Here is a 23,952-nt window from a genome sequence, read left to right as displayed (position 1 = left end):
AGGTACGGAAAAGTGGTGGAAGCCCCACATGGAACAGAAAGCTCCACACAAGATAGATACACTTTGTCATTTCAGGGGGGAGGCTGATTTGGACAGAACTCAGCCTGGTTCAGCTGGGGTAAAATTTAATATTTATTGAAGACTACTCAGGACAGTCACAGTGGACAGACACTACGTAAGGCCTCACTCACCCTCGGCACGAGTCCATTGCTGCAGCGGAGCACGTAACAGATCGCTGTGTATCACCACCAGTGGGCAATGGAGATGCCCTATTAAGGTGAGAACTAGATTTGTACAAAGCACGAGCTGCACGCTGCAGTCACCTATATCCTGCCCCCAGGGGGTCACGGTAACAAAACCTATACTCACACATGAATGTACATGGGAACAGGCTCTGGCTCCACATTCCAAGTCAGTTCTATATACAGTGGTAAGAGCACTTGAAATAAAGAGGCAGCAGCTGCTCTACATTCACCCAGAAGGCCAGCTGAAGAGACAGTTGTCAAGGTATGGTTTGTGAGAGATCTTATTCCACTGGAAGATCAGATGAGGCTTGAAGGCAAGGAAGATTTGAAATCAAGTGCCTTTGTGGGCTCGCTCTTCTACATATAGCTGCATCTGGAGGAGAGAAGCAAGCATCAGTTCCATTTTATATCCAGTGGGTACTGGTGAATGGAAAAAAAAAAAGTGTCTGCAACAGGCTGAACAGGAAGAGGTTGTACCTCCTCCCATAACCCCGTTTCCCTTTTTATTACGAGAAGCCTTGCCCTGTGTTGGTTACTGGCACAGGCACTGGCAAGACTAAGCTACTGCTCAGCAGTATTAAAACGGTCGCCCTAAAGAAAACCGCAGCGCTGGTGTCAGAGCAGACAAAGCTTGGAACTACACGCGGTTTCAGCCACCTCCTGGGCCAGCACGCTCTGCTCACCTTTAAGATATCAGATGTCATTGTTTTCAGGGGAATAAGCCGGGGTTCATGCATGTGCACGTCTTGTTCATCAGCGAGGATCCACGGGAAATCCTGGGGGCAGGAACAGAAGGCATTTTACTTGCAGAGGGGCTGGCAGACGCTGTAAGGTGAGCTCTTTCTCAGCACTAGGTCAGCATTAAGTGAATGAGAGATCTAATGGCCGAGGGGAAAAATGGGTAACTCAAACCTTTCATAACAGCAAAACTTAACACTTGCACGCGTGGCCCTGAGACTCTGTATAATTATCTTCGGTTACAGCATCAAACTGTGATGTTAACCTGCTGTACTTACTCCAAAGGTGACATCTCACTTCTTTAAAGGATACTCTTAGCTGTCCTAAGCTAGCATGCTCTATTCGCTACACCAGCATTTAACTCAAACTCCAAAACACTCAAGAGCGTGGATTTCTGTCCTGCTTTGCAAGTTTAAAGGCTGGCCTACTACACTACCAGTTTCCATTACTAAGCAGTACAGAGCAGACCTCCATTTTGAAACAATTTACACTTCACTAGCTTTATTTATTGTGCAGGACACCCAAAACAACTTGGCTCAGGGGACATACATTTCCCTGCACCTAAGCAAGGATTCTTAAAAAAAGTAATCTTGCTTTAAAAAAGATTTGCACCCACTTATCATCAAGATCCAATGTCTTTGTGTACCCCAAACCTGCTAGTTAGTTGAATCTTAGTCTTTCTTGCTACTTACAAAGAATCAGCCACCCACACACAGTGGATGTGGGACAAGGGCTTTTTTTTGTTGTTGATGAAATTCAAGTACCTATATGTCAGAGTACTTTCAAGTGGCTGAGCAGGCATTGTGTGGGAAGTATTGTTACAATCTGGTCAGACATTGAAGCAGCTACTGCCTGCAATTGTGGCCAGCGTGTGGTGAATGTGCTCAGTCACCTCACCAGCAGGAACCATTGTAACATACTGATAGCAAAGTTGTGAAGTGCATCATGTGAAGCAAACTTCAAAACACCCAGTGGCCTTAGCCTTAGAGAGGCCAAAACTCTGCAACTTCCAGACTTTGCTCTGCAGCTTGCTCGGCTGCTCACAATCACTCACCTTTATCACCTGGATCTTCTCCATGTTCCGTGTGGCAGCCTCCCGTGTGTGAACCAGAACCGTGAAGGTGCAACCTGCAAGAGAAACAGGAGACTCCAGAGCAGGGGACAACCAGCAGAGGGTCGGACGCTGCCTACTGTCTAAGTCAAGCAATGCCACGCGGTTGGGCTCCGTGGACGTCTACCTGGGGGGTTGTTGTCAAGCACAGCATCGCACACGCTGATCTTCAGGATGAAGGCACGCAGTAGCTGCTCCACATGGGACAGCAGGGACTCTGAACTGTTGAGGAGACAGCATGTTACTGGCATGCAGCAGAGCGCTGCGGCCTGGAGCTGCCTCCAGAGCAGCTCTGCAGAGGCAGGTGTGGGACACCCTGGGCAGGCAGCAAGGGAAACTTTACCTAATGGAAAGGAGGGGTGGCTGGGTGATCTCAAAGACAAATCTCTCCACAGGGTGGTGCTCTTTATCCAGGATTACAACTACAACTTTCTCCACGTCATTCTGCAAGAAGATCGAAAAATACCTGCCTTAAAACAAGCTGTCTTCTACCCCCAGTGCACTTTGCATGCTTCTGGTAAACTGGGAGTATGCTTACTTATTGTGGCTCAGAGCACCAGCAGTTATCCAAAGCCTGAGCACTGTCAGATTATTCTTGCTGACCAGAAAAAAATGCTTTTGCAAAGCCACTTTTTGCTCGATGTTGGCTTATCAGGAAGGCCCAGGGAGATGAAGTACACTAAACAGTATGCTTCTCTAGATACGGTTTTGGAACAAAGGAGAAAATGTACAGCCATCTCACTGCATCACTCAGGAACGTACAATGAGGAAGAAGTTAAGACACACTTAGACTGATGGCCAAATACAGCAGCTTTGTACCACCGCAATGTAGAATCGACCTATTTCCAGTCTCTAAATGTGCGTTAGGGTTGTCTGTAAAGAGCAGAGAACACAAAATCTGCCAGCATCCTACATCTGGAAATGTTTCATATGGTCACACCTTTCTCTTACAAAACCTAGAGTTTGAAACTGCCTTTGATTGCTGGCTTACAGCAAAGCACTCCAACTATTCTGCCAGACAGGTGCTCACACTTAAAATGTTCAAAAGCAGAACATTAAGTTAACATGTAGGATGATTAACTGAAAATATATAGATGTATATATATCCTCAGGTGCATGTATTGGATGCAACTAAATGCCAACGATCAGCAGTAAGGCAGGGTCTCGACTGCAAAGTAAGTTTATGGATGTTATTTTTATTTCTGTTAGTAACTTTATCAGCTAGTATATCGTATATGCTAATTTGTAAAGAAGGCAGTATTTATGTTCTCTTACTTTCTATCAAACCCACTTGCAGTACTTTTGCCAGGCCCCTGATATAACCTTACCTTCTCGAGCAGTGGCTTCACACAGTGCAGCGTGTCCTGGATGTACTGGTTCAGCTCCGGGTGGCAGGACATCTGTAGCAAATACAGGGAACAGTCAGAGCTGCATTCTGACGTGAACCAGGAGAATGCTACACGGCAAGATTTAAACAGAAGCACCAGGGTGTTACCAGGCACTTGAGTCACATTTCAAATAGCATTTTTCACCACTGAGTTGCCAATTCAAACCAGTAACTCTTTCATGGAAGGGTTAATTAGCTGAGGCAGATCACTGTACCCACACAGTTGCACTATATTGGGAATAGTATATTCCAACCATCTCTACTTCCCAGGAAGCATGCTTTCATGTTACCTTACTGCACATAGCTGGGGGAGCCTTCTACTACTGTTGTCCATGATCTGCTTGTTCCATGAGTACAGCTGTATCCTCAGCCACAGGGCTGTTTTCCCTTTTGACAGGAACTAAGTTCTCTTCAAAAATGAGTTTGCACATTAAAACAAACTCTGCAAGTGATTTAGTTTGTTCAGGTGTTGACTGATCCCTGCTATTTTGCTTGTCCACGTGGCTGTCAGCTTCCAGGAAAATCTCCTACCTGGACAGGTACATTGTATTTTTTCCTCTTCTGAAAGATCCCAATAGGGTAAACTTCTCTGACATATAAGATAAGGTGCACAGCGACTTCCAGAAATTCTGAAAGAACATCTGCAACCACTGAAAAACAAAAGTAAAGGATGCTGAAGAGGGGAGGGGGGGAAGTGTGCAGAGTAATACCATGTACTCGTAGGAATTTTTATTTTTTTTAAGGCATTTTTCCCCGCATAAATTTCACCTGCTTCCCCTTAGCTGCAGAAGTTTAGGGATAGAGCAACCCTCCAACAATCCCACGAGCTCATGCACCGACAGGCCTTGCAGGCATACTGGTTTGCAGCTCAGCAAAAGCATTACCTTGCCCAAAGTTAAGGTCCTGCCGCGTGAGAGTGGTCATCTTTCCCAGAACCTGAAAGCAATCACAAAAGCAACGTTTATCCTCTGGCCCCTGTATTATTAACACAGTCAGCTCACGGAGCCATCCATTCCCTAGTGCTGCTGCGCTCAGACCCAACAAAGTGCTCTCTGTGCTTACTCACAAGCCTACGAACACTGCCACGACAAATCTGCAGGGCCCACGTGTAAGGTTTAAGCACCCTCCATAACCAACGATACATCGTCAGAAATCACCTGCGGTGCAAAAACTTTGCAAAAGTGCAAAGATGGCATTGTTGCTGTGCTCTGGCTCACACCTCAGACTGATAGATGATGAGTAATTTAATTCCTGGGGCTTTTACCTGGGTTTTAATTAAAAAAAAAAAAAAGCAAAAAGCTGTCCAGTTCACAGTTCCTCACTCTCTCCCTCCCTTTTTGATACATTTTGCTAGGACTGGAGACTTCAGGATTCCTAAGACACAGGAAAGTTTAGACAATCGCTTTTTAGTAGCACAAGGAATACTTTTTTTTTTAAAAAACACACAAGTGTTCTTGTAACATACTGGACCATACCCCTTTTCTAACACCTATGTCCAATTATGACACAAGAACTCCTCAGTTTTATGGATTTAGTCTCACACCACCGTGAAACATTGCTTGTTCGGGCTAGGATCCACATCTTCCATTGACACTACACAACACAGGTTCTCATCTGCTGTCCATCACCACCAGCTCCAGAGTCTCTCTCTACTCCCAGGGACACCAAACCCTGCACAGCTGCATAATTAACGTGGAATCTCTCACGCAGGTTCACGGAATATCTTCAGTTGGAAGGGACCCATAAGGATCATGGAGTCAGACTCTGTGCTCCTCACAGGACTACCTAAAACTAAAATACATGACTAAGTGCATCACCCAGACACTGCTTGAGCTCTGACAGGTTGATGTCATGACCGCTCCCCCAGGGAGCCTGAAATTTGTGACAATTGTAAAGGGCAGCACATCCTTGTACCAAATTGAGTATCGTGTGCCAACAACCCAACAGCTGGCCGTTCAACTTTCCAACTCCGCTTACACGGTAGAGCCCAGGCCTTACACATTTCAAGCTACTGTGTGTATAATTTTCTATTTTAACAAGTCTTGTGTCATTGCCTTAGCCATACTCCTTGCGTGCATGCAAACCAACCACTAACGGCAGCACCACTGTTCCTAAACCCTGTCTTTCAGTGCCGCCGCAGCACCGGGCGTGTTGCTCCGTGTTGCTCCGTTGGGAACACCGGGGTCTCGCACAGCCCTCCGGCAAGCCGCAGGCGGCCCAGCCAGCCGCTCAGCCCCCAGGTTCCAGCCTGCGTCTGCTGCAACGAGCCACGGTTTTCAGGCCTACAAAGAGTAAATTCAGCCTTCACAAAACAGGGAGCTACTGTCCTCTCCTTTTTGAGATCAGAACCTTGCCACTGGATACAATGACTGCCTGGAATACTAGCGATTGGCTACAATAAATAAAATTTAAGATACCGAAGCATCTCTCTAGCACCCCAGCCGCGGTGACTCCGTCTGTACAGACGCTCCGTACCGGAGCAGCGTAACCACCGGTGTCTGCAGAGGCTGAGGGCCACGGCCTCACCCAGGCATCACCCCCCTCACGCAGAGCTGCCCCCCACGGACCCCCGCCAGAGCAGTCACCTGGCTGCGCCCCACAACCACGGCCCCGCCTCGCGGCTCCGGCCCGCACTCCCGAGCCGCTGCCCCCGCAACAGGGCTCCCCTCAGCACAGCCCTCCGTGCTACCGGGGATCCCCAGTGACCGTGACAGCCTAGACCCGCCCGCCCCGCCCGCAGGGGAGCCCGCTGCCCCGCCCCGGCTCCCCCCGGCCGCCGCTGCCCCTCACCGCTGCCCGTTACCGCCGCACACGCGCGGCGCCAGCGCGGGTGGCCGGGCGGCGGCGCGGGCGTGTGACGTCAGAGCGGCAGGCGGCCCGAGCGCCCCCTGGCGGCGGGAGGAGCGGCGGCGGGGCGGGGGCATGGACCGGTCCCCGCCGCGCCCGCGCCCCCCGCAGCCGCCCCCGCGGGCTCCCGGCCGCAGACCCCCTCCGTCGCGGCGGGGAGGGGGGTACGCCGGGCCCCGGTCCGGTTTGCCACCCCGCTCCCGTACGGCGCGGGGGGCCCTGCGGGAAGCGGGGACGCCGTGCCCGCCCCGCCGTGCGGCGCAGGTGAGCGGGGGCCCGGCTGCACACCCCACACCCCCCCTCCGCCCCGGGCCGGGCCGCCTTTGTCTCCGGCCTTTGTCTGCCCGGTCCCCGCCCGGGGCACGGACCGCTCCTGCCCCGGCCCCGCGGGAGCGCGCACCCCGCACCCCCGCACCCCTCCGCCCGCCCCGCACCGGGCACCCCGCACCGTGCGCCCCTCGCATTGTCCCGCACCCCCCGCAGCATCCCGCGCCCCTCCCAGCCCCGCTCCGCCCGCACCATGCACCCCGCTCCCCCGGGATTCCCGGCGTCCCCAGTTCCTCCACATTCCCCCACTGCCTTCCCCCTGTCTCCTCCTCCGCCTCCTCCTCCTCCCCCTCCTCCTGCCGGGTCTGAACACCCCCTGCCCCGCAGCCTGCCCGCGCTCCCGCCGCACGCACAGCCGCTGCCCTGCCCTGCCCTGCCCGCCGGGCCCGGCGCGCCCCCGGAGCCCCGACAGGTAGGCAGCGCTGGCGCCCCGCGCCGGGCCGGGGGGCGGGGGGCGCGCTTCCCAGCCCCTTTCCCTTTGCTTTCGCGGGGGCTGGGGAGCGGCGGGGGGCGCTTTCCCACTTTCGGTGCGCCCCGCGGGAAACAAAGGCTGGGGGCGACGGGGACCCCCAGCACCGCCGCCCCGGTGCTGCCGGGCGCTGGCAGCCGCGCTCGGGCAGCGCCGGTGCGCGGTGCCTCCAGGCAGCCCCGCGGGCGGCGGGCTCGGGGCTCTGCCCCCCGGCGCCATGGGCAGCACCGTCCGGGGGTGGGAGGGGGGGTGCGGGGGGGCTTCGGAGGTCGCGTCCCGCCACCCTGCTGCGAGTCCCGGCTGCTTCAGGGGCTCCTGCGCGCGAGCTCCCGAGGCGCGGTTCCCTCCCGGGGAGCCGAGTCGCCTCGGACAGAGGTCGCCCCCCCGCAGGTGGCTGCCGAGCCCCTCGCCCACCCCCGGGGTGCCCTGGCCCTGAGCCAGAGCTGGGGGGCCGGTGGCCCGGGGGCGAGGGCAGCCTTTCCCACCGAGTCATTGTGCTGGCAGAGCCGCGCGCTGCCGTGCGCCCAGCCCCTGGGTACCCACCGGTGATTCTCTGCTCTTCCTCTGTTGATAGAAGTGAGATCTCGTTTCTGAATTAAATCAATTTGGCATCAGTTAATGGTTTGTTACAGCTAGTAATTCATCATGTAGGATTTAAGTGACATTTATCCAATTCACACCTGAAGTCTTCCGTCAGCCAGAGGGTTTAATGGAAATGGGTTTGTATTCCCATCTCCTCTCCCTTACAGAAGGAGGCATTAATCCTACACGTTTGGTTCAAAGTGAGAATGACATGCAAGGAAAAATGTTGAAAGCACAGCCTAACTGTTCTGCCAGTCGGGACACATCCACTTCTCCCCTCTCCGTCCCGTCCGTCCGTCCCCCCCCGCCCCCAACCCCGAAGATCGGACCAAATCTGCCCCCATTCTTCCCTGTCACACTGGCGGGTGCTTTCCAGCCGGGTGAGCAATGACCTTTTTCTATTGATTGTGTCTCATTTGTCACTAAGCATTGTGCATTAAACTGGAGAGCCTCCTCTGCTGTGCTGACAGCAAGCGACTATATCTTGGATGCTAATCTCAGACTCATTGCTATTTTAATCTCATTATTGGGTAGAGTAGCCTCTGTTTGATAGCAGGTCGCCTATGATGGCTGTGTCAGCCACTCCGTGAAGTCCCAGAGGGAAGCAGAGCAGAGGGTTCTGCATATTCATGCATGTGCCCCTCTTCCCCTTCAATACGGGACTCGCTGGGCTGCTCGGTCCCTGGAGGATGTTGGTGCTGCGCGCTCCCTGCTCACACCCGGACACCGAGCACAGCGAAGCTCTCTGTGCAGGTCTGGGTAGGCACAGGGGAAAGGGTGGCATGGCTGAGGCTGAAGGCGCGAGGCACATAGTGACATGGCTTTGCAAGCTGTTCATCTGCGCCAGGGTGCTGGAGCTTAGCAGTGACTGTGGCAAGTACAAGCTGCCAGCTTACTCGCAAGTCTGGACTGCAGGAAAGGTATTCCCCAGGTCGTGCTGCGTGAACAAACCACTTCTGTCCTCGGTGGTTAGGAGGGCAGAGAGCAGTCTGTCGGCCAGGGCTGCCTGGTGAGGGGAAGGGATTGCCTGCGCCAGTGGGTCAGCAAAAACAGAGCCCCAGTTCTAGACCATCAACGAATTTCCAGTAGCCACTGGATACGAGTTGCCCCAGAGAGATGTTTTGTGGAAGCACAGGGGCAGCTACAGCTACTACTCAACCCCCTGCAAGCCTGAATCTCTATGTTCTGTCTCTTGTGCCGTTAGTGCAATTAGTGAATTTGTGAGAGAAAAAAACACAGGCAAACAAAAGCAGATGTTTCAAAGGGGGGTGGGGGTGGGATTCGAGTAGCCTAGCCTAAATATCTGCACAGGGGAACTCTCCCACCAAACAGAGTCACGAGGGACAAGGAAACAGTGGAGTCAGATATATATGAATGGCAAGGTAGGGAGGAAAGGTGACGATGGATACAGGAAACCTTAGAAAGGAGGGCAGCTCCAAAAAGGGACCCAAAAGAACTGGAGACCTGTGAGCCGAGGACTTTGCTGCTCTGTTATCCCAAGGATGTTTGGGCCAGCAGCAAAAAAAAAAAATGTTTACTATGTGAGTGTGCAAGAAATATTGGAGAGGAAAAAGTACTACTACTTTTGCCCTGGGGAGGAAAAGAGAAGGGTGCATATAAGATTACCTATCTGCTTTTGGGGACCCTAGAAAGCTGGGAGAGACCCCTTTGAAATGGGAAGGTCTCTTAGCAGATTGTTTGTGAAGCTTCCCAGCATTTGCCTCCAGAAACAGAAAAACAGATGGAAAGAGACCCAGCAGGGAAGTGCAATCTCATTTATCTGCACAATGCCATCCTCCTGGCTCCAGCCAGCTCTCTGCATGTCAGCCACCATAGAACCTACCCTGTCCATTCTGCTTCAGGCCTTCCCAAGCCCATCCATCACCCTATGGCTTATTTACAGGGAGCCTGGCACACAAAACTGGGTTTATTGTCTATCATCCTCATCCCTGCCACACACGCGCATACACACAACACCCATGTAGATGCACATACAGTTTGTCTGTTGCTGCAGCTTGGGATTGTCTGGAGCCCAGGAAATCTTTACGCACGCCTGCCAAAGTCTGAGCTTATCAGAGCCAAATCTGGCCCAGCGTATGTGCTGGGGTCTAGCTTGGTTCAGCCCTCGAGCATACAAACTGCATCATTTGTGTTCTGGGGTGATAAAGGATCTTGATATTCTCTGTTTCTGGGTCCAAGAGTTTTGTTCCTCTTGGATGTGACATGAAGAACCTATGTGAAAAGTTAAAGCTAGAACTGTCAGGTATCATGTTTTAAGTGAGATATGTGAATCTGAATATGTAGACAATCTAAATGTCTGAATCTGAATATGTAGACAAAGTTCCTGCTTTGTCAAATACAAAACAAATGCAGCAGGAGCGGTTTCAGAGCCTATTTCAGAGCCAAGGTGATATAACCCTATTTATAGGACTGCCTGAGTTTCTGTGTATCTGCTCAGTCTGTGGCTGCCTTGCAGAATTACAAGCGGAGAGCTGAGTAATAGCAATTTTATCACAAGTCCGGAGGAGACTGCCCACAGGGAAAGTTACCCAAGATGCAACCCCTTCCCACCTCCAATTTCCCGTACAAGATTGTGACCATCCACTACTAACCCGAAATGGATAAGAAACAGCAGCTGAGAGACAGCACTGCAACTCACTCATCAGCCCTGAGCTGGCACCCTAGGTAGCTCTCAGACCTTATCTGTGCTTCGCACACTTTCTTGTTAGTAGGCAGATTTGCTACCTCAGAAGGCAGGTGGCTTGTAATCCTGGGGTTATATAAAGGAAGTGCAAGGCTGTGGGTGGAGCAAGGAGGATGCAGGTCTGGCGTTGTGAAGAACTACAGGGGTAGCTTAACTTGGTAAGTACTTCAGCTATTTCCTTTATTAATATACAAATCCTAAGAAGAGGATGGATTCTGAACTCATAATTTAAACTCATTGGTTTAGATCAGTGTAGGAAAGGCATCTCCTCACAAAGTCAGACTTCTTTCTGCCTGGCATAGGTCTCAGGGCAGGATTTCAGCTTTTGGAGAAAGGGTGCCTCAGCAGTGTGAGAGCATTACTGTCACCTACAGCAACAAACCCAGGGCTTCTTTTGTGGACTGTGGTCCTGCAGAGGAGAGGGTGGAATTTACTTGGGTGCTCAGACATTGAGGAACCTGAGCACTAAGGGGTACCAGGGATGCTGTTGTGCTGTCTAGCTGCCTTTTGGAAGTATGACTTTAATGGCTTCTGTAGGGTAAGAAAAAGGAAGGAGGTAGGAAGAGGTTTCTGATGTTAAAGATAGATCAGGGCATGGAAGCAAGCGGATAAAAGAAGGCTGGGGCTTCTGCGCCTCTAGGACAGCAGTGTTACATTAACCCAAGGTACCCAAACTTGTCCATGCACCATTTTGGTTTGGTGGACAGCTCAGCTCTCCCTGGACAATAGTGCAGTACAGGTACTTATCTGCATTATTAACGCAAGACTCCCAGTGACACAGGAACACAGCATGTTAGCCTGCCCTCTCAGCCAGTGCAGAGACGAGGCAACCCACGTGCTCTAGCTGCATTTTCATCCTGTGTCATGCCAACAAGACAGCTAGGCAGCTTAAATAAATGCCCCCTACACTTTGAAGCAGACCTTTTGTTTAACTGCCCTGCAGCATTTAGCTGCTTCCTAGCTCCTGCTGAAAACCAGAATCTGCAGCTAATCTGTCTGTCGGGTTCACCATCAAAGGGCCTGTGTCTCTGTGAGTGAGACTGGAGACAGCTGCCTCGCGCTCTCTTTGCACTTGTTCTCTCCTCTTGGTATTTTGCCTACAGATGAAAAGGTAAGATGCTGTGTCTAGCTCTTTGAGTTGTTCTGAGTGATGCCTTGATCCAGCTAGTTTGCCTGGTTCTTAAACAGAAAATCCTAGGAAAAAACAAAGACTGTGGATGCAGAGCTTGCGTTTTGCCTGGTTGCTATTTGTTCCATTGGTTTTAAAGCAGGACTTCAAGTGTTGTTTTAATAGATTTAGCTTTTGGTCTGGTTTTCCTTTGCTGCAGGTAGCTGCCAATAAAATACCACTTCATAGTGTTACACCTTCAGCAAATGAGCTATGCAGCACCTCCCAAATCAGTCCTCAAGTAGGAGTTTGTTGTCTTTTGTGGCCAGTAGAAAGACCTGCTTTTCAGACACTGCATTAAAGAGAAGGCCCCTGTGCTGCCTACCTCTTTCCAGGGGAGGTCTGAACTGAATATTTGCTCCTGGGCTCTGAGCAATAACAGAGATGAATCTTGGAAAAGCAGAATTGTCTGGTGAGTGAGTGAGTGAGCAGGCTTTTCAGTTAAGAGGATGAAGACATCTCCCTCTCAACTCCCCAGATGCTCTACAAGGCTGGGGCTGCTATGATGGCAGAGTTATCATTGACTCAAGACATTCCACCCGTGTCCCAGGCTGAAAGAAAAGGAAAGCGAGGCTATCTTAGGGTGTGTCCTGTCAGCTCCACAAAAAGGCATGGAGATTGGCCTCAAAGGATGTTACCTGCTGCCCTTCACAGGTGACAATGGCTGGTCGAGCAGCGAAGCGTGTGGAGGAAAGAGTACAAGCTGTTGTAATTCTGCAGCAATACAGTTCAGCTGGTGAACAGACAGATGGAAATGAGGTGCAGCTGGGGGCTTGGGTGCAGGAAAAATGGGGAGGAGGTTGAGTGAAGAGCTGTGGCTGTAACTTTGTGACAGTATTTCTCAAATGTAAGCATAGGCCTGGTTTTCTGACAGTCAGTGTCACAGGGAACTCTTGGCTTTAAGAATGCCTTCATGCTGCCCAGATTGAGAGAGACAGTCTAAGAAAGCTACCCCAAAGTGAAAGACTGCACTGGAAATGCTGAAAAAACCCTTTCCCCTTTTTGTGGGAAAGGACAGGGGAGAATGACTTAGAGAAAGCACTGACTTGTGCAGTGTCCCAAAGCCATGTCTTATTACACAAATACAGGGATGAAGGAAGACCCTCAAAAATATTACAGTGAAGCAGAATGAATGAGAACAGTCTGCAGCCACTGTGCTGAGGGACTCAGTCTCAGTGTTCTTTGGACTTAAATTGCCCTCTTGCAGTGACAGGCTCACCTTGGTGGGGTGAGCTGAAGTGACCTGTGCAGGGTCAAGAAAGGAAAGTGGGACAAGCTAGAGAAAACTCAGACTGCCTCCCTGCCCCTTGATCTTTAGATCAGCATCCTCTGTTCTGCTGACAGCAGCAGATATTGTCTCTCTGCTATGCTGTGAGGTATCATTCCAAAATTTCCAGTGTGTTTTTTTTCCCTTGACCAGTTACAGCTACCCTGAAGCAGCATGTGAGTGCATGCACATGTCTCCCTGCCTTGAGCTGCTCAGGGCTGTTGCTGGTCCTGTGAGGCCACCATCTGCCTCCAGTTCTGTTCATCCTGACATCTTCATTGCAAGGAAACCAGCTGTGAGGAGGGGCCCGTGCCAGCCAGGCCCAGGATGCCAACCTGGCAGCAAGCAGCCCTAGCCAGACAGCTGGTGCTGTGCGGGCGGCTCCGGAGCTGTGGCTGGCAGGAGCCAGCCTCCCCAGCCCCTCAGATGGTAGGCTGTGAATGGGAGGGTAGGGGGGCTTGTGAGTAATCAAAGGGAAATGTCCTACTGATTGATGGCCCTCATTTGCACATGAAACTGGGACCTTTCAGCCCTGCAGGCCCTGCACGTGTGTCTCAGCTGCTGTAACCAGGGTTGGGAAAGGAGGAGGTAACCAAGGAGGGAAAAACTCCATTCCAGCTCTGGACAGCATAACTGTTTTCATCTAAGTATCCTAAGTCTGAATCTTGCTTGCCTTTACAGCTTTTAGAAGTCAGTTACTTTTTCTTTTTCCTCTTTTATTTTTTAATTGCAGGTGAGGCAGAGCACCCAGGATTATGGCAACTTCTTCCACCTTTTCTCCTTTCCTCTTCCTGTGTGTGCTGGTTCTTTCCGACATCAGTCTTGCAGTCTCACTGGACCCTGGCACAAAGCTCAAAAATGTCCCAGAGAACAACAACCATCTTCAGAACCAAGAGATGTGGCAGCAGCAGCCCAGAAGTGGACACCACCACAAGCATGGCTTGGCCAAGAAAGAGAGGGTCCATGCCATGGCTTCTAGAGGGCAGCTGGCTGGGGAAGAGGCTCTCAGAATGGGTAGCGGAGCTCCAGGTGTGGAAGAGCTGGCGGCAGAGGGACAGCCAGCAGCCCTGAAACAGAATAAGGATGTGTTCCTGGGGTTTGAGTTCCCGTATCCTGAGAGGGAGAACCAGTCCCCTGGGTCTGAGAGAGGAAAGAAGCAGAACCGAGAGCATCGCCGACACAGCCGCAGGGACAGGCTGAAACACCACAGAGGTATTTGAGCTCCAGGGGAAGCTGAGGCTGTTGGGTCCCTGGAAATGAGTCTCACTTGTATGAGGGCAAGAAGATGCAGCTGTGGTTGAGCCACATGGGTGTGTGGAGGGTGTGGGATCTGTGCCTGCTCTGGGGAGAAATCTGCCAAACAAAAGAGGCACAAGAAAAAAGGGGAACTCCAGAACCAGAGGTTTTTACTGCTGGCTGCAATTTTGTGAAAATGACCTGGTTTGCCTTACAGGGGGACTCTGAAAGTTCCTAGGACCTGAGGGGTTGTTTTGGGGTGGCCTGCTTTAGTTTTTTGCTTTTTTAGCAAATGGTTCAATTTATGAGCAAACATGTCTAAGCCAGGCTTAGTCTCTCCACTGACTTCAAAACATGACCAGAATTACAAATGATACAAAACCCCTACTTTGCTTGAAAGTCAGTTTCCTCTCATCAGAGCTTGTATTGGTCTACATTTATGCTGAGCTACAAAAAAACATACATTTTGCATATGTGATACTGCACTAATTGCTTCAAAATGTTGCCTGTTTTTGACTGGGACTGCTTTCCTTTGCAGGTCAAGTTGTGGGTATGTGTCTCTGTGGTATGGTATGCTCAGTGTGGTAATGGTAAATCTTTAGTTCTGTGAAAGCCAGGCAGTTTTGTCAGTCTATGCTATTTGACAATCTGGGTGTCAGTATCCCTGAGTCCCAGCTATCACTCCTCCCTGCATCAGTAAGAAAACTCTATTGTTTTTTCGGGGGATTGACTAAACGACTTGAGTAATATAGAAGAGTATGGAACAAAGCTGTTTTGAAGCAGTATTTTCAGACTACAAAACAGGACTTGTTTCTTTGGTTTAACTTCAGGTCTATATTTAAATTAATACTTTGGAAAAGCAGGGATCAGGTTGTGAAGATATTTTCTTTTCAGGTTAGGTAGTTCCTGACTTGAGCTAAATTGAAATAACCCACTACTAAAATCAAATAAGGGTGTGTTCACAGGTATTTGCAGCAGCTTAATCCATTGGTTTAAAAATGGTTGAACAGGTGCATTTTGGACTCTTGAGACCAGAAGAAGAAACCCTTTACTACTTAAGAAAGAGATAGACGTATCTTCAAGAAGGTATGATTATGTATCTTACACGCTTTACACACTTAAGTGTGTAAAAATCAAGATGCATATACTCTGGATCTGGCCTATCAAGTTAATTTAGTAGCATATGACTGGTCTAAACAGCAGCTCAGGGTGGTGGAACACTGGCCAGTGGCTGGATGAAATCTGAATTCCTTTCACTCAAATCTATGGCACACAGGGAGAAAAGGGATGAAAAAGCTAATGCTACTGTACCTGTTGCCCTCTGCAGGGAAGACTCCTGATGTTGGGCCAAGCTCCTTGTACAAGAAACCTGAAAGCTTTGAAGAACAGTTTCAAAACCTTCAGGCAGAGGAAGCTACAAGTCTGACTCCCACCATGCTCCTCATCACTGCACTAGAACTAGCTGTTTCCACAGAAGAGCCTCCTGTTCTTCCAGCCACATCACCACGGTCACAGGTAAAGAGACAGCTGGTAACTGCACTGTACTTCTGACACCGACAGAAATCTCCTGCAGATAAGGTCCGGTTTCTGGGTTTTTTTTCCAGTTAAAGTGCTTGCTTAACACCAAAGCCCTCCCTCAAAGACAGCTCTCTGTCTTGGAGACATCTAAACACCTCATCTTCATAAATGGTTCCTTTAGTTGCTTCTCTTCCCTGCCCTACCTCTCCCTTAGCTAGCCATCTTCACTCAGCTTCAAGGACCAGAGAGGCAGCAGGAGCATGTGGCTGGAGAGGCAGCATGTCCTAATGCTCCTTGCTCACCTTTTGTCCTCACATAGAAGCAGTGGAAACTTCCCTCTTGCCTTCAGCTGCAACAAGGGAAAGCTCTTCCCTTTTGAAAATGAGATGCCAAGAATCCCCAGTGGACAAGATGAGGCAGGAACGGAGGGATCATAAAGGCTTCTGAACATCTAAAAGCACCAGAAAAATTTGCTAAGACTTCAGTGTCACTACAGAAGCGTAATCTGTTGTCTGTTTGGTTTCTTGTGGTTTGCAGGCCCGCCTCAGGCAAGATGGGGATGTGATGCCCACCCTAGATATGGCACTCTTTGACTGGACAGATTATGAGGATCTCAAACCAGAAATGTGGCCATCTGCTAAAAAGAAAGGTGCTAAACCTCCCTGTCCTCTTTCCCAAATTACCATTCTGTAAGACTTGTCCCACGGTTAGTGTTCGCAGATGTGCTGAAGGATGTGAGATCATAGTGGTGGGGAAAGAGAGAAAAAGCACAATGCTGATTGTGTTTTGTGTTCAGTTTCTGATTGTTTCTCATTTTGGATGCATAGTTTCAGGGCAGAGGAGAAATGATAGATGGAGGCTTGAGAAATAGGGAGGAGATTAGACTATGAAAGTTTAGAGTTCAAACTCTTGAAATTTGAAGCTGTTTTTACCCTGGAACTACATGGTCTCCCAACTAAAAATAGTAGCATGAAATTTTCTATCAGCATCTGTTTTCTTCCTTAGAAAAACGGCGCAGTAAGAGCCCCAACAGTGGAAATGAAACTGTGACGGCTGAAGGAGAGCCATGTGATCATCACCTTGACTGCCTCCCAGGTGAGGATCGGCTTGGTAGAGTCATTTCTCCAAACACAAGATTGTTTGAAATTCAGCCCATGTTCTAATACAAGTATCCTGATATCTAATATTGATAGGAAGTGGTATGCAGAGGGAAGGGCAAAGGCTTTCTAGGCGTGTTGTGGGAACAGATGATGTCTGTACCAATGCACTGTCATGGGTATCAGTAGCCCTACAAGAGAAGGGGATAAATGAGTTGTGCTGACCCTTGTTTCTGCATTGCAGGCTCTTGCTGTGACTTGCGTGAACACCTCTGCAAACCACACAATCGAGGCCTTAACAACAAATGTTACGATGACTGTATGTGCACTGAAGGTGAGTTCAGTTCTTTGCTCTCTCTCTTCTAGCTGGCTTTGTAGTTGGCTGCATTGACTTGGGATAGTGGTTTGTTCGTGAAAATAGGAGCCAAGCTCTGCTGCTCTTAGCCTTTCCCTGCCATTGACTCACAATGTGACCGTTGAGTCATCCAGGATATCTTGTTTTCTTTCTTGAAAACAAAAATCCTGATATCTACAAGCCTAACAGAAGAAGCCACAATATTTTAACACTTCAATGGTGTTTGCAAGTATCACAGGTTACAAAAATGGACCACTACCCTTGTTTTACCTAACATTATGCCTAATATGGCTTTCCTGAGTTAATTTCAACTGAACTTATAGCAATTTCATAGGCGTGGGCATGACATAGACTCTTGTTTCTTAAAACTATTTCTGAAGAATCCACAGCAGCCTTTAACAGACCATTGCATTATGAAGATGTTGAAAGGCACTCTTCTAGTCTAAACATGTTCAGGATCAGGTCCAGCCACTGGGTCTTTTCTGCCAGAACAAAACTCGGGTTGCCAAGTTTTGTGACCTGTGTTAGGTACCTAGTGACTTTGACCAGGTCATTCACCTACTTTTTAACCAGTTAAACAGACTGCTTTCCTGGAGTTGCAACGTTAAACAATAGTCTTCACCTTGGGCGTGTTGTGTAACACCTCAAGGTCCTCATCAGAGACGATGTGATGTTCTGACAGATCAGCCTAGAAAACTGTTTTTGCAAGCCTAACGAGGGCTGCCCCTGGCCCTGCTTTATACTTGAACTATTTGTAAGTTGATGCCAAATGTGCATCCTCTGTAGCATTAAAAAGATCCCCAGAGATGAAGGGTCCAGATAAGATAGACAAGATGCTTAGATAAAAGCAGATCTCTGATCTTGTGTGCTGTCCTTCTGGGAGGCCAGACTGCCCTGGGGGGATTGATAATGAGGGGCAGAAACCCAGCTTTAAGGTAGCCAGTCTCAACATAGCCCAGAGACATGCACTCCAAAAGGCTGCTCAGTGACCTGTGACATTGGCCAGGTCTCCCGTGTACGAGTACTCAAGGACAGTTTATGGGCTGTCTCATTATAAAAGCTATAAATCCTCAGCCTCCCCTGCTTTGGGGGTGCTGGCACTGTTGCTATCTTCTGCCTGCTCTGGAAGTAGAAAGAGTTGCAGTTTCTAGGATGATCAAATCAGCCCCTGCCAATTCCAGTGACCAGATCCTGGGCTGTTGAAAATCAGGGCTTTCATGAGAATTATTTACACATAGGCTGCATCCTGTCTGGCCCAACGAGCTATGCATTCTAGTGTAATGAAGTCAGATAACAGAGACCGAAACATAAATCTATCAGTGCCAGAAACCAATGAGTTACCTTGACCAGAGGCTCCCATTGCCTTCCACTGCCATGGGAGAATATGTACTCATATTTTTTATAAATAAAATGCCTCCCCCCACCCCCTTAGTATTCATCAATGCTATGTCAGATAGCTTCCTTCAGACCCTCCACTTTGAGCATCAAAACCAGAGAAACTGAAGGAGATTGGCAGTGAGCTTTGGATCAGACCTCCCAGTAATAATGCTTCAAAGTCGTTTCCCTCCTCTCCCGAAGATTCAGAGAAATAAATAGCAAGGGGAGCTCCCTAGCCATTGCTGCTGCACTTAAGTCTATAGTAATTTCCCAATGGAGAGATCACTTAGACAGTAATGGGAAGTAATAGGGGGAAACCAAGCAGGGCTTCCATAAAATGACTGGAAACAATCAGGATAATTCATTGGTGTTTCAAAAAACCAGTGAAACCTGCCTGAGCCAATGAAGCCCAAACCAGAACAGTGAGCCAAACAGAATATCAGGGCCCAGAAAGCAATGTGCCCTGCCCATGTGAGGTGTTTCTCTGCCACCTCATTTGACACAGCCCAGGCTTCCCAGCCCCGGGACTGTCCCCACAGCAGCCGGCCCTGTCACAAACTGAGGCTCAGAGCTAATTGTTTGATGTCAGCTGCTGTAGTGAGCCCTGGTCCCTCCTGCTCACTTATGCATGTCTTTTCCATAGGGCTACGCTGTTATGCCAAATTCCACCGGAACCGAAGAGTGACCCGGAGGAAAGGGCGCTGCGTGGAGCCTGAATCGGCCAACGGAGAGCAGGGATCATTCATTAATGTTTAGGAGGGTGGGACTCCTGCCTGGATGGTCAGGAGCTGGGGTCAAACTGTTCATACCTAGCAATGGGAATTAGAGGAAAAAGTCAAGCAAATGACTGAAGCTGCAGGCTCCGAATGTGCCAGGTTCCAACTAGACTGAAGCTCATGTTAATTATAAATAGAGTGGCCTCAGCCTTTTTCATACCAAGACTGTATTCCCCCCGCTCCCTTCCCTCAGCACATTCCTGCCATTGAGCTGGGTCCCCCTCTCCCCGTTAGTAAGAGATGATCATGACTACTGTTCTGATGGTTCTGGCAGGAAAACATTCTGCAGTTTCATCTCCTCCTCTCAACAGAGGCAAGATATGAAAGATCCTTCAGGTCAAAGGGGATGTGAGCTTAAACTTTACCCCTTAATTATTGCTTGAGAAGAAAGGTAGATCCTCCTTAAAGATCAGAGGTTCCTAGAGGATAGGAAACTTGTAGCTTCCAGGTGGAACCAAAGATGGGAATCGGGAAACAGATGGGATCAGCAGGAAGCTGGCTGCCTAGGTGGGAGGGGACCCTCTGACAGAGCTCTTGTCAATCCTTTGTTCATGCACAGACAGATATTCCCTAGCTGTTACGCCCTACCACTTCCTACCTGTCTTCTCTGGGACCACCCAGTCCCACTCCTTCCTTCCTTTCTTGCTTCCAGAGAACCACCTGGTTTCTGCAAGGATGTGGCAAGACATCCCAGCCTGCAGCTCTCACTCATTTAGTTATCCTTCCAAGTCTGTTATTTTTAATGATTATTTTTAGGAGCTTTCTGGGGAAGTGATAGTTTTCCTAGTGAGCCAAAAATAAAGTTTTTGGTTAACAGGAGTTAGGGACAGACTGTTCCACTGTAGTTAATCCTGTGACATGTTGCATGTGTGTTTCCATGATATGTAAATAAAGATATGATAGACAGCCTTTGTGCAACTCTTCCACTTCTTTGACTGCACCTAAGGATGTGGCAAGAGCCAAAAAGGCCTACAGGGGAGTTGGCCAGCAGGTAGCTCTGATGACACAGAGCAATTGTGCCACTGGGTAGGAAAATTTCTCTACCCAAATTGAGGATCCAAGCTTCCCTGTATCCTCACTCAAATTGCAGCTAACAATCAGTTTCTGCCCGGTATAGCCATCCAGATGTTTAAAACTTCTTTATATTACTGACTTCAGTGATACATTGGAGCAACACAAGCTACCTGTGGTAAAAGTGTTAGCTGGTAAAGATGTTCTCTTCTACTGTTAATGCCCCAATACTTTAGCTTCTGGTGAGAGACAGCTCTGAAGCCTTTTATATTCAAGAACCTGGAGCACTTTTTGTAGGAACAGAAATATTAATCCTGGTGCTGTGGTCAGACTCCTCTTTATACTGCTTCCCTAAAACTCCATGTTCCACTTAGGTAGGCAAATCTCCATTTTGCACTACTGTTTCTGTTGTAATGTTAGTGCATTGTATATTCACTCAAATGCTGCTAGCATAATAGTTTATGCCTCTAATGTGACGAGTGCCCAGTCATGACTACAGAGATACATTATGAATACAATATTAGTTCTGACCCGCATACACCTGCACTGCTGGGAGGTACACTAAAGGAGGAATTTGTAAAGAAGCATTTAGGCAAAACCTGCCACTGGGATGGATGTAGCTATTTCAATTTCTGCTTACAGCATTACAGTCTTAGCCCAAAAGGCAGGAGTAAAGAAAGGTGGTTTGGCTCCAGCTCTATGCCATGGCAGCAGGGGTACAATTTGTTAACCCAGAGAGAGAAATGCAGCCTCACCCTCAGCCCAGATACAGAATAGTGGGTGGTGCTGGCACTGCTATTGTCAGTGGAAGCATAAAGGGAAAAAGGCCTTAATTGATCACAGTCAATGGCAGAGCTCTCAAACCCTGGTCTGTGTGACACCAGATGAGAATCACGTGCACAGCCATTATCAAAGCCAGGTTTTGATACCACACTGCTTTCCAGTATAGCAACTGAGATATGGTTGGAACTGTGCAAATGAAAGGAAGCAGGAAATTTTGCAGGGGTCTTTATCCTTGGTGATCCAGGTATTCATTGCCCCATACAATACACAAAATCCTTGTAGGATCCTGGGCAGTGTTTTGGGCAAGGCTGTGGTGCAAATCATGTGAAATACAAGCAGGTTTAAGCAGCAAGTCTGAATTTTAAGCCACAGCTTTCAGACTCCAAAAGGAGGCTTGCTTCTTCAGCCCTTGCTTTTGCAGCTTTGGGTTTGCTATTAACTGTGAATATAAAGAACAGATCATTCTTGATTGGTGGGATTAGTTAAATGTGTAAGGTCAGTACAAATCGAGTTAATTTTTATAAATCAAGTCACAGGATTACTGGATTGATTGTTCACACTGGAGTTTCAGAAAAAGAGCCCATGACTGAGATTCGTTCTTTCTGAATCAAACTATGATGTTGCAGAGGTGAAGCAGAAAGGGTGAGCAGCAGCACCAGGCACATGCTGCACAGCCACAGCAGTGTGAAAAGAATCAGACAACCCAATTTATGTATCAGCCAGATCAACTACTGACTTCGCAATTGCAGTGCAAAGGAAAGCTGTTGAGTAAATAACATGCTAAGGTGTAGAATGCAATACCAGCCTGTGATATAAAACCCTAGGGCAACATTTCTACAACAAATACATCCCACTTCTGAATGTAGCAAAGCTTTTTAGTGCTGCTTTGTGCTGTCTCAAGGGCATGACAGCAGCTGCAGAGCGATAGTATCACTGGGTTACATTTAGCAACTTTCCCCTTCCTTCCCAGTATCTCCCAGTCACAGTGCAGTCAGTGACAGTTCTGCCTTTGGGGGCATTAGGTCTGAACAAGAGAGACACGAATGTCAAGCAAGTCTTGATTTATATGTTCTTCTCAACTGATTGTTTGAGAAACTCAAATTAAGAATTCACACAAGCTCAGCTTCTCTATCGCCCCCGGAGAGCTTAAGCCAGAGCTGTTGCAAGATACTCTATTGTCTTGAAAGGACTTTGGATCAGGCCCAAACCAGCCATAGCAGGGCACTGTGGAATAATTTTTAAAGTTAATTGCAGGGCATACATACAAGAAAGGTGAGTGACAGAGTCCCACCCAAACTCCTGCTCTACAGCTACTGCTGTTAGCAGCCTCACAATGAGTCCAAGGGTTATGCATCATTTTAAACCATTTCTCCAAGGGTGAGAATCATTAGACATGGAAAAGAAAGGACAGCGTGCTGATTTGACATAATCATCTCAGCAGCTGCCTGCTCTGCAAATGCTGCCGAATCTCAGGGATGTTGCTGGCAGTTGCCAAAATGATGACTGCAAGAGAGACAAGGAGTGGAAGCACAAATTAAAACACTTGGGAATCATTCTGTCTCAGGTCTGTAATAGTCTGCATTCATTTTAGCTTGGGGGTGTTTTATTGAAACCCTCTCTCCTCCCCCTGCCCCCAGTAATCACCCTGTTGTCAATCCACAGTCTGTGAAAGTGCTTCAATTTCAAATCCATGCTATACCACCATGCCAGTCACTCTCTGCTACATAAAGCCAGGAAAAGGCATTCATTTTATATCTTTTTTATCAGGAAAAATGAGGCCTTTTGTTTTCTTGGAATGTTCAGTGTTATCATACGTAGCCCACAAACCTTGTATGTCAGTTCACCTTCTAGAGTGCCAGTGAATCTTGAAGAGTAGTCCCTCAATTACATCTCAAAGCTTTAGTTAGATTTTTAGAAAAACAGAGGAGCAGCCCTTCCTTGCTGAGACTGGAAATTACTTTCAAGCGCGCTTGTCAAGATATCACATTAATGTAACCCTCTCCACTCCCCAAATCATCTTGCCATAGACTGTTTTGCAGTGAATTTGCAGGAGGCTCCCCTCCGACATTGCAAAATGCCTTCAGTTTCCCCTCCAATCCGAATAATGTTTCTGCTTGCTGATTTCCCATTGGGATTTAAAAGGGAGTTTGTAGAGCCAAGGACAACTTCTTTATGCCCTTCCCCACTGCTTATTCAGAAAGGTGCTATTGATAATATATGGATTTGTGCTGAGCTGATGCCTTCATTGCTCTCAGCTCTGTAGCCAGGAGCACAACTCAAAGGCATTGGTGTCAGCTGCAGTTTTTAGTTACCTTCAAACTATACCCCAAGTGAGGGATGAGAAGGGCAGAACTGTGAGGGGTGAGCTTGTGTCCATCCCCACGGGCTAGATAAGGACAGCAGGAGGAATTGTATTAGCTCTTCTGCTTCCCCATGGAATTGCTATCACCTTACCCACCAAGGGTACCGTGTCCTGAAAACGCAAAGGAAAGCATTTTTGCCTTATTAGCCTCACTTCTATGCTGTCAGGAAGGAAGCCAGTTGTGTGTTAGGTTTTTACTCAGCCTGCACAAGACATACCACCGATATATTTGACATAAAGCAGCTAATTGCTGGATATTAGTTGCAGTGAGCTGAACTCACCTGGAGCAGTCTTCTAGTCAGAAAAATCTCTGTATCCTGTTTCTGGTCTCCTGGGTTGTCTGCTTCTCCCTGCAGGTCTTCTTTAAGCTGCTGCTTATCTTTCTCACCATGTTTATGTTGCTTTGAGTTATCAAGCCTAGGGAAGGGAACAGAGACAGCAGGTTACACAGAGAGGCAATTTACAAGGTACAAGCAAAGCAAAGCAGAGATAAAAAAAAAAAAAGAGCCACCCCCCCCCAGATCAGATAGGTGTGAGAGACGTGCAAATGCATAATGTCTATCATAGCTCTCACTGTTTTCATATCCATGAG

At 48.6% G+C, this 23,952-nt stretch overlaps 2 protein-coding genes across 8 annotated transcripts; one reads left to right on the top strand and one right to left on the bottom strand.

The window, feature by feature from the left end:
- Positions 1 to 119: 119 nt before the first annotated feature.
- Positions 120 to 23,664, bottom strand: MAD2L2 (mitotic arrest deficient 2 like 2). 4 transcript variants are annotated; one of them, XR_008731292.1, is made up of 10 exons: positions 6,272 to 6,350; positions 4,366 to 4,417; positions 4,013 to 4,131; positions 3,423 to 3,494; positions 2,438 to 2,538; positions 2,222 to 2,316; positions 2,038 to 2,111; positions 929 to 1,021; positions 370 to 618; positions 120 to 269 (listed from the first exon to the last, which is right to left on the bottom strand). XR_008731292.1 is itself a non-coding variant. In XM_005437086.4 (9 exons), exons 2-9 carry the CDS (start codon positions 4,403 to 4,405, stop codon positions 577 to 579), a joined length of 636 nt encoding a protein of 211 aa, XP_005437143.1. In that variant the 5' UTR covers positions 4,406 to 4,417; positions 23,642 to 23,664; the 3' UTR covers positions 120 to 576. The 4 variants fall into 4 exon arrangements, 3 of the variants coding, with proteins under 3 accessions (XP_005437143.1, XP_055560373.1, XP_055560375.1); XM_005437086.4 differs by lacking the exon at positions 6,272 to 6,350 and adding an exon at positions 23,642 to 23,664 and having other exon boundaries at positions 120 to 618; XM_055704398.1 differs by having other exon boundaries at positions 120 to 618.
- DRAXIN (dorsal inhibitory axon guidance protein) lies at positions 6,403 to 20,465 on the top strand. Of its 4 annotated transcripts, XM_055704391.1 has the most exons (8): positions 6,403 to 6,592; positions 6,983 to 7,067; positions 13,579 to 14,057; positions 15,409 to 15,596; positions 16,137 to 16,248; positions 16,605 to 16,694; positions 16,941 to 17,030; positions 19,072 to 20,465. In XM_055704391.1, exons 3-8 carry the CDS (start codon positions 13,601 to 13,603, stop codon positions 19,182 to 19,184), a joined length of 1,050 nt encoding a protein of 349 aa, XP_055560366.1. In that variant the 5' UTR covers positions 6,403 to 6,592; positions 6,983 to 7,067; positions 13,579 to 13,600; the 3' UTR covers positions 19,185 to 20,465. The 4 variants fall into 4 exon arrangements, with proteins under 4 accessions (XP_055560366.1, XP_055560367.1, XP_055560365.1 ...); XM_055704392.1 differs by lacking the exon at positions 6,983 to 7,067; XM_055704390.1 differs by lacking the exon at positions 6,403 to 6,592 and having other exon boundaries at positions 6,610 to 7,067; positions 19,072 to 20,464.
- Positions 23,665 to 23,952: the final 288 nt, after the last annotated feature.

This window comes from Falco cherrug, chromosome 3 (genome assembly GCF_023634085.1).
Source record: "Falco cherrug isolate bFalChe1 chromosome 3, bFalChe1.pri, whole genome shotgun sequence".
Classification (NCBI taxonomy): domain Eukaryota; kingdom Metazoa; phylum Chordata; class Aves; order Falconiformes; family Falconidae; genus Falco; species Falco cherrug.
The sequence above is the reverse complement of the archived record's forward strand: the minus strand, read 5'-3'. Positions and strand labels throughout refer to the sequence as shown.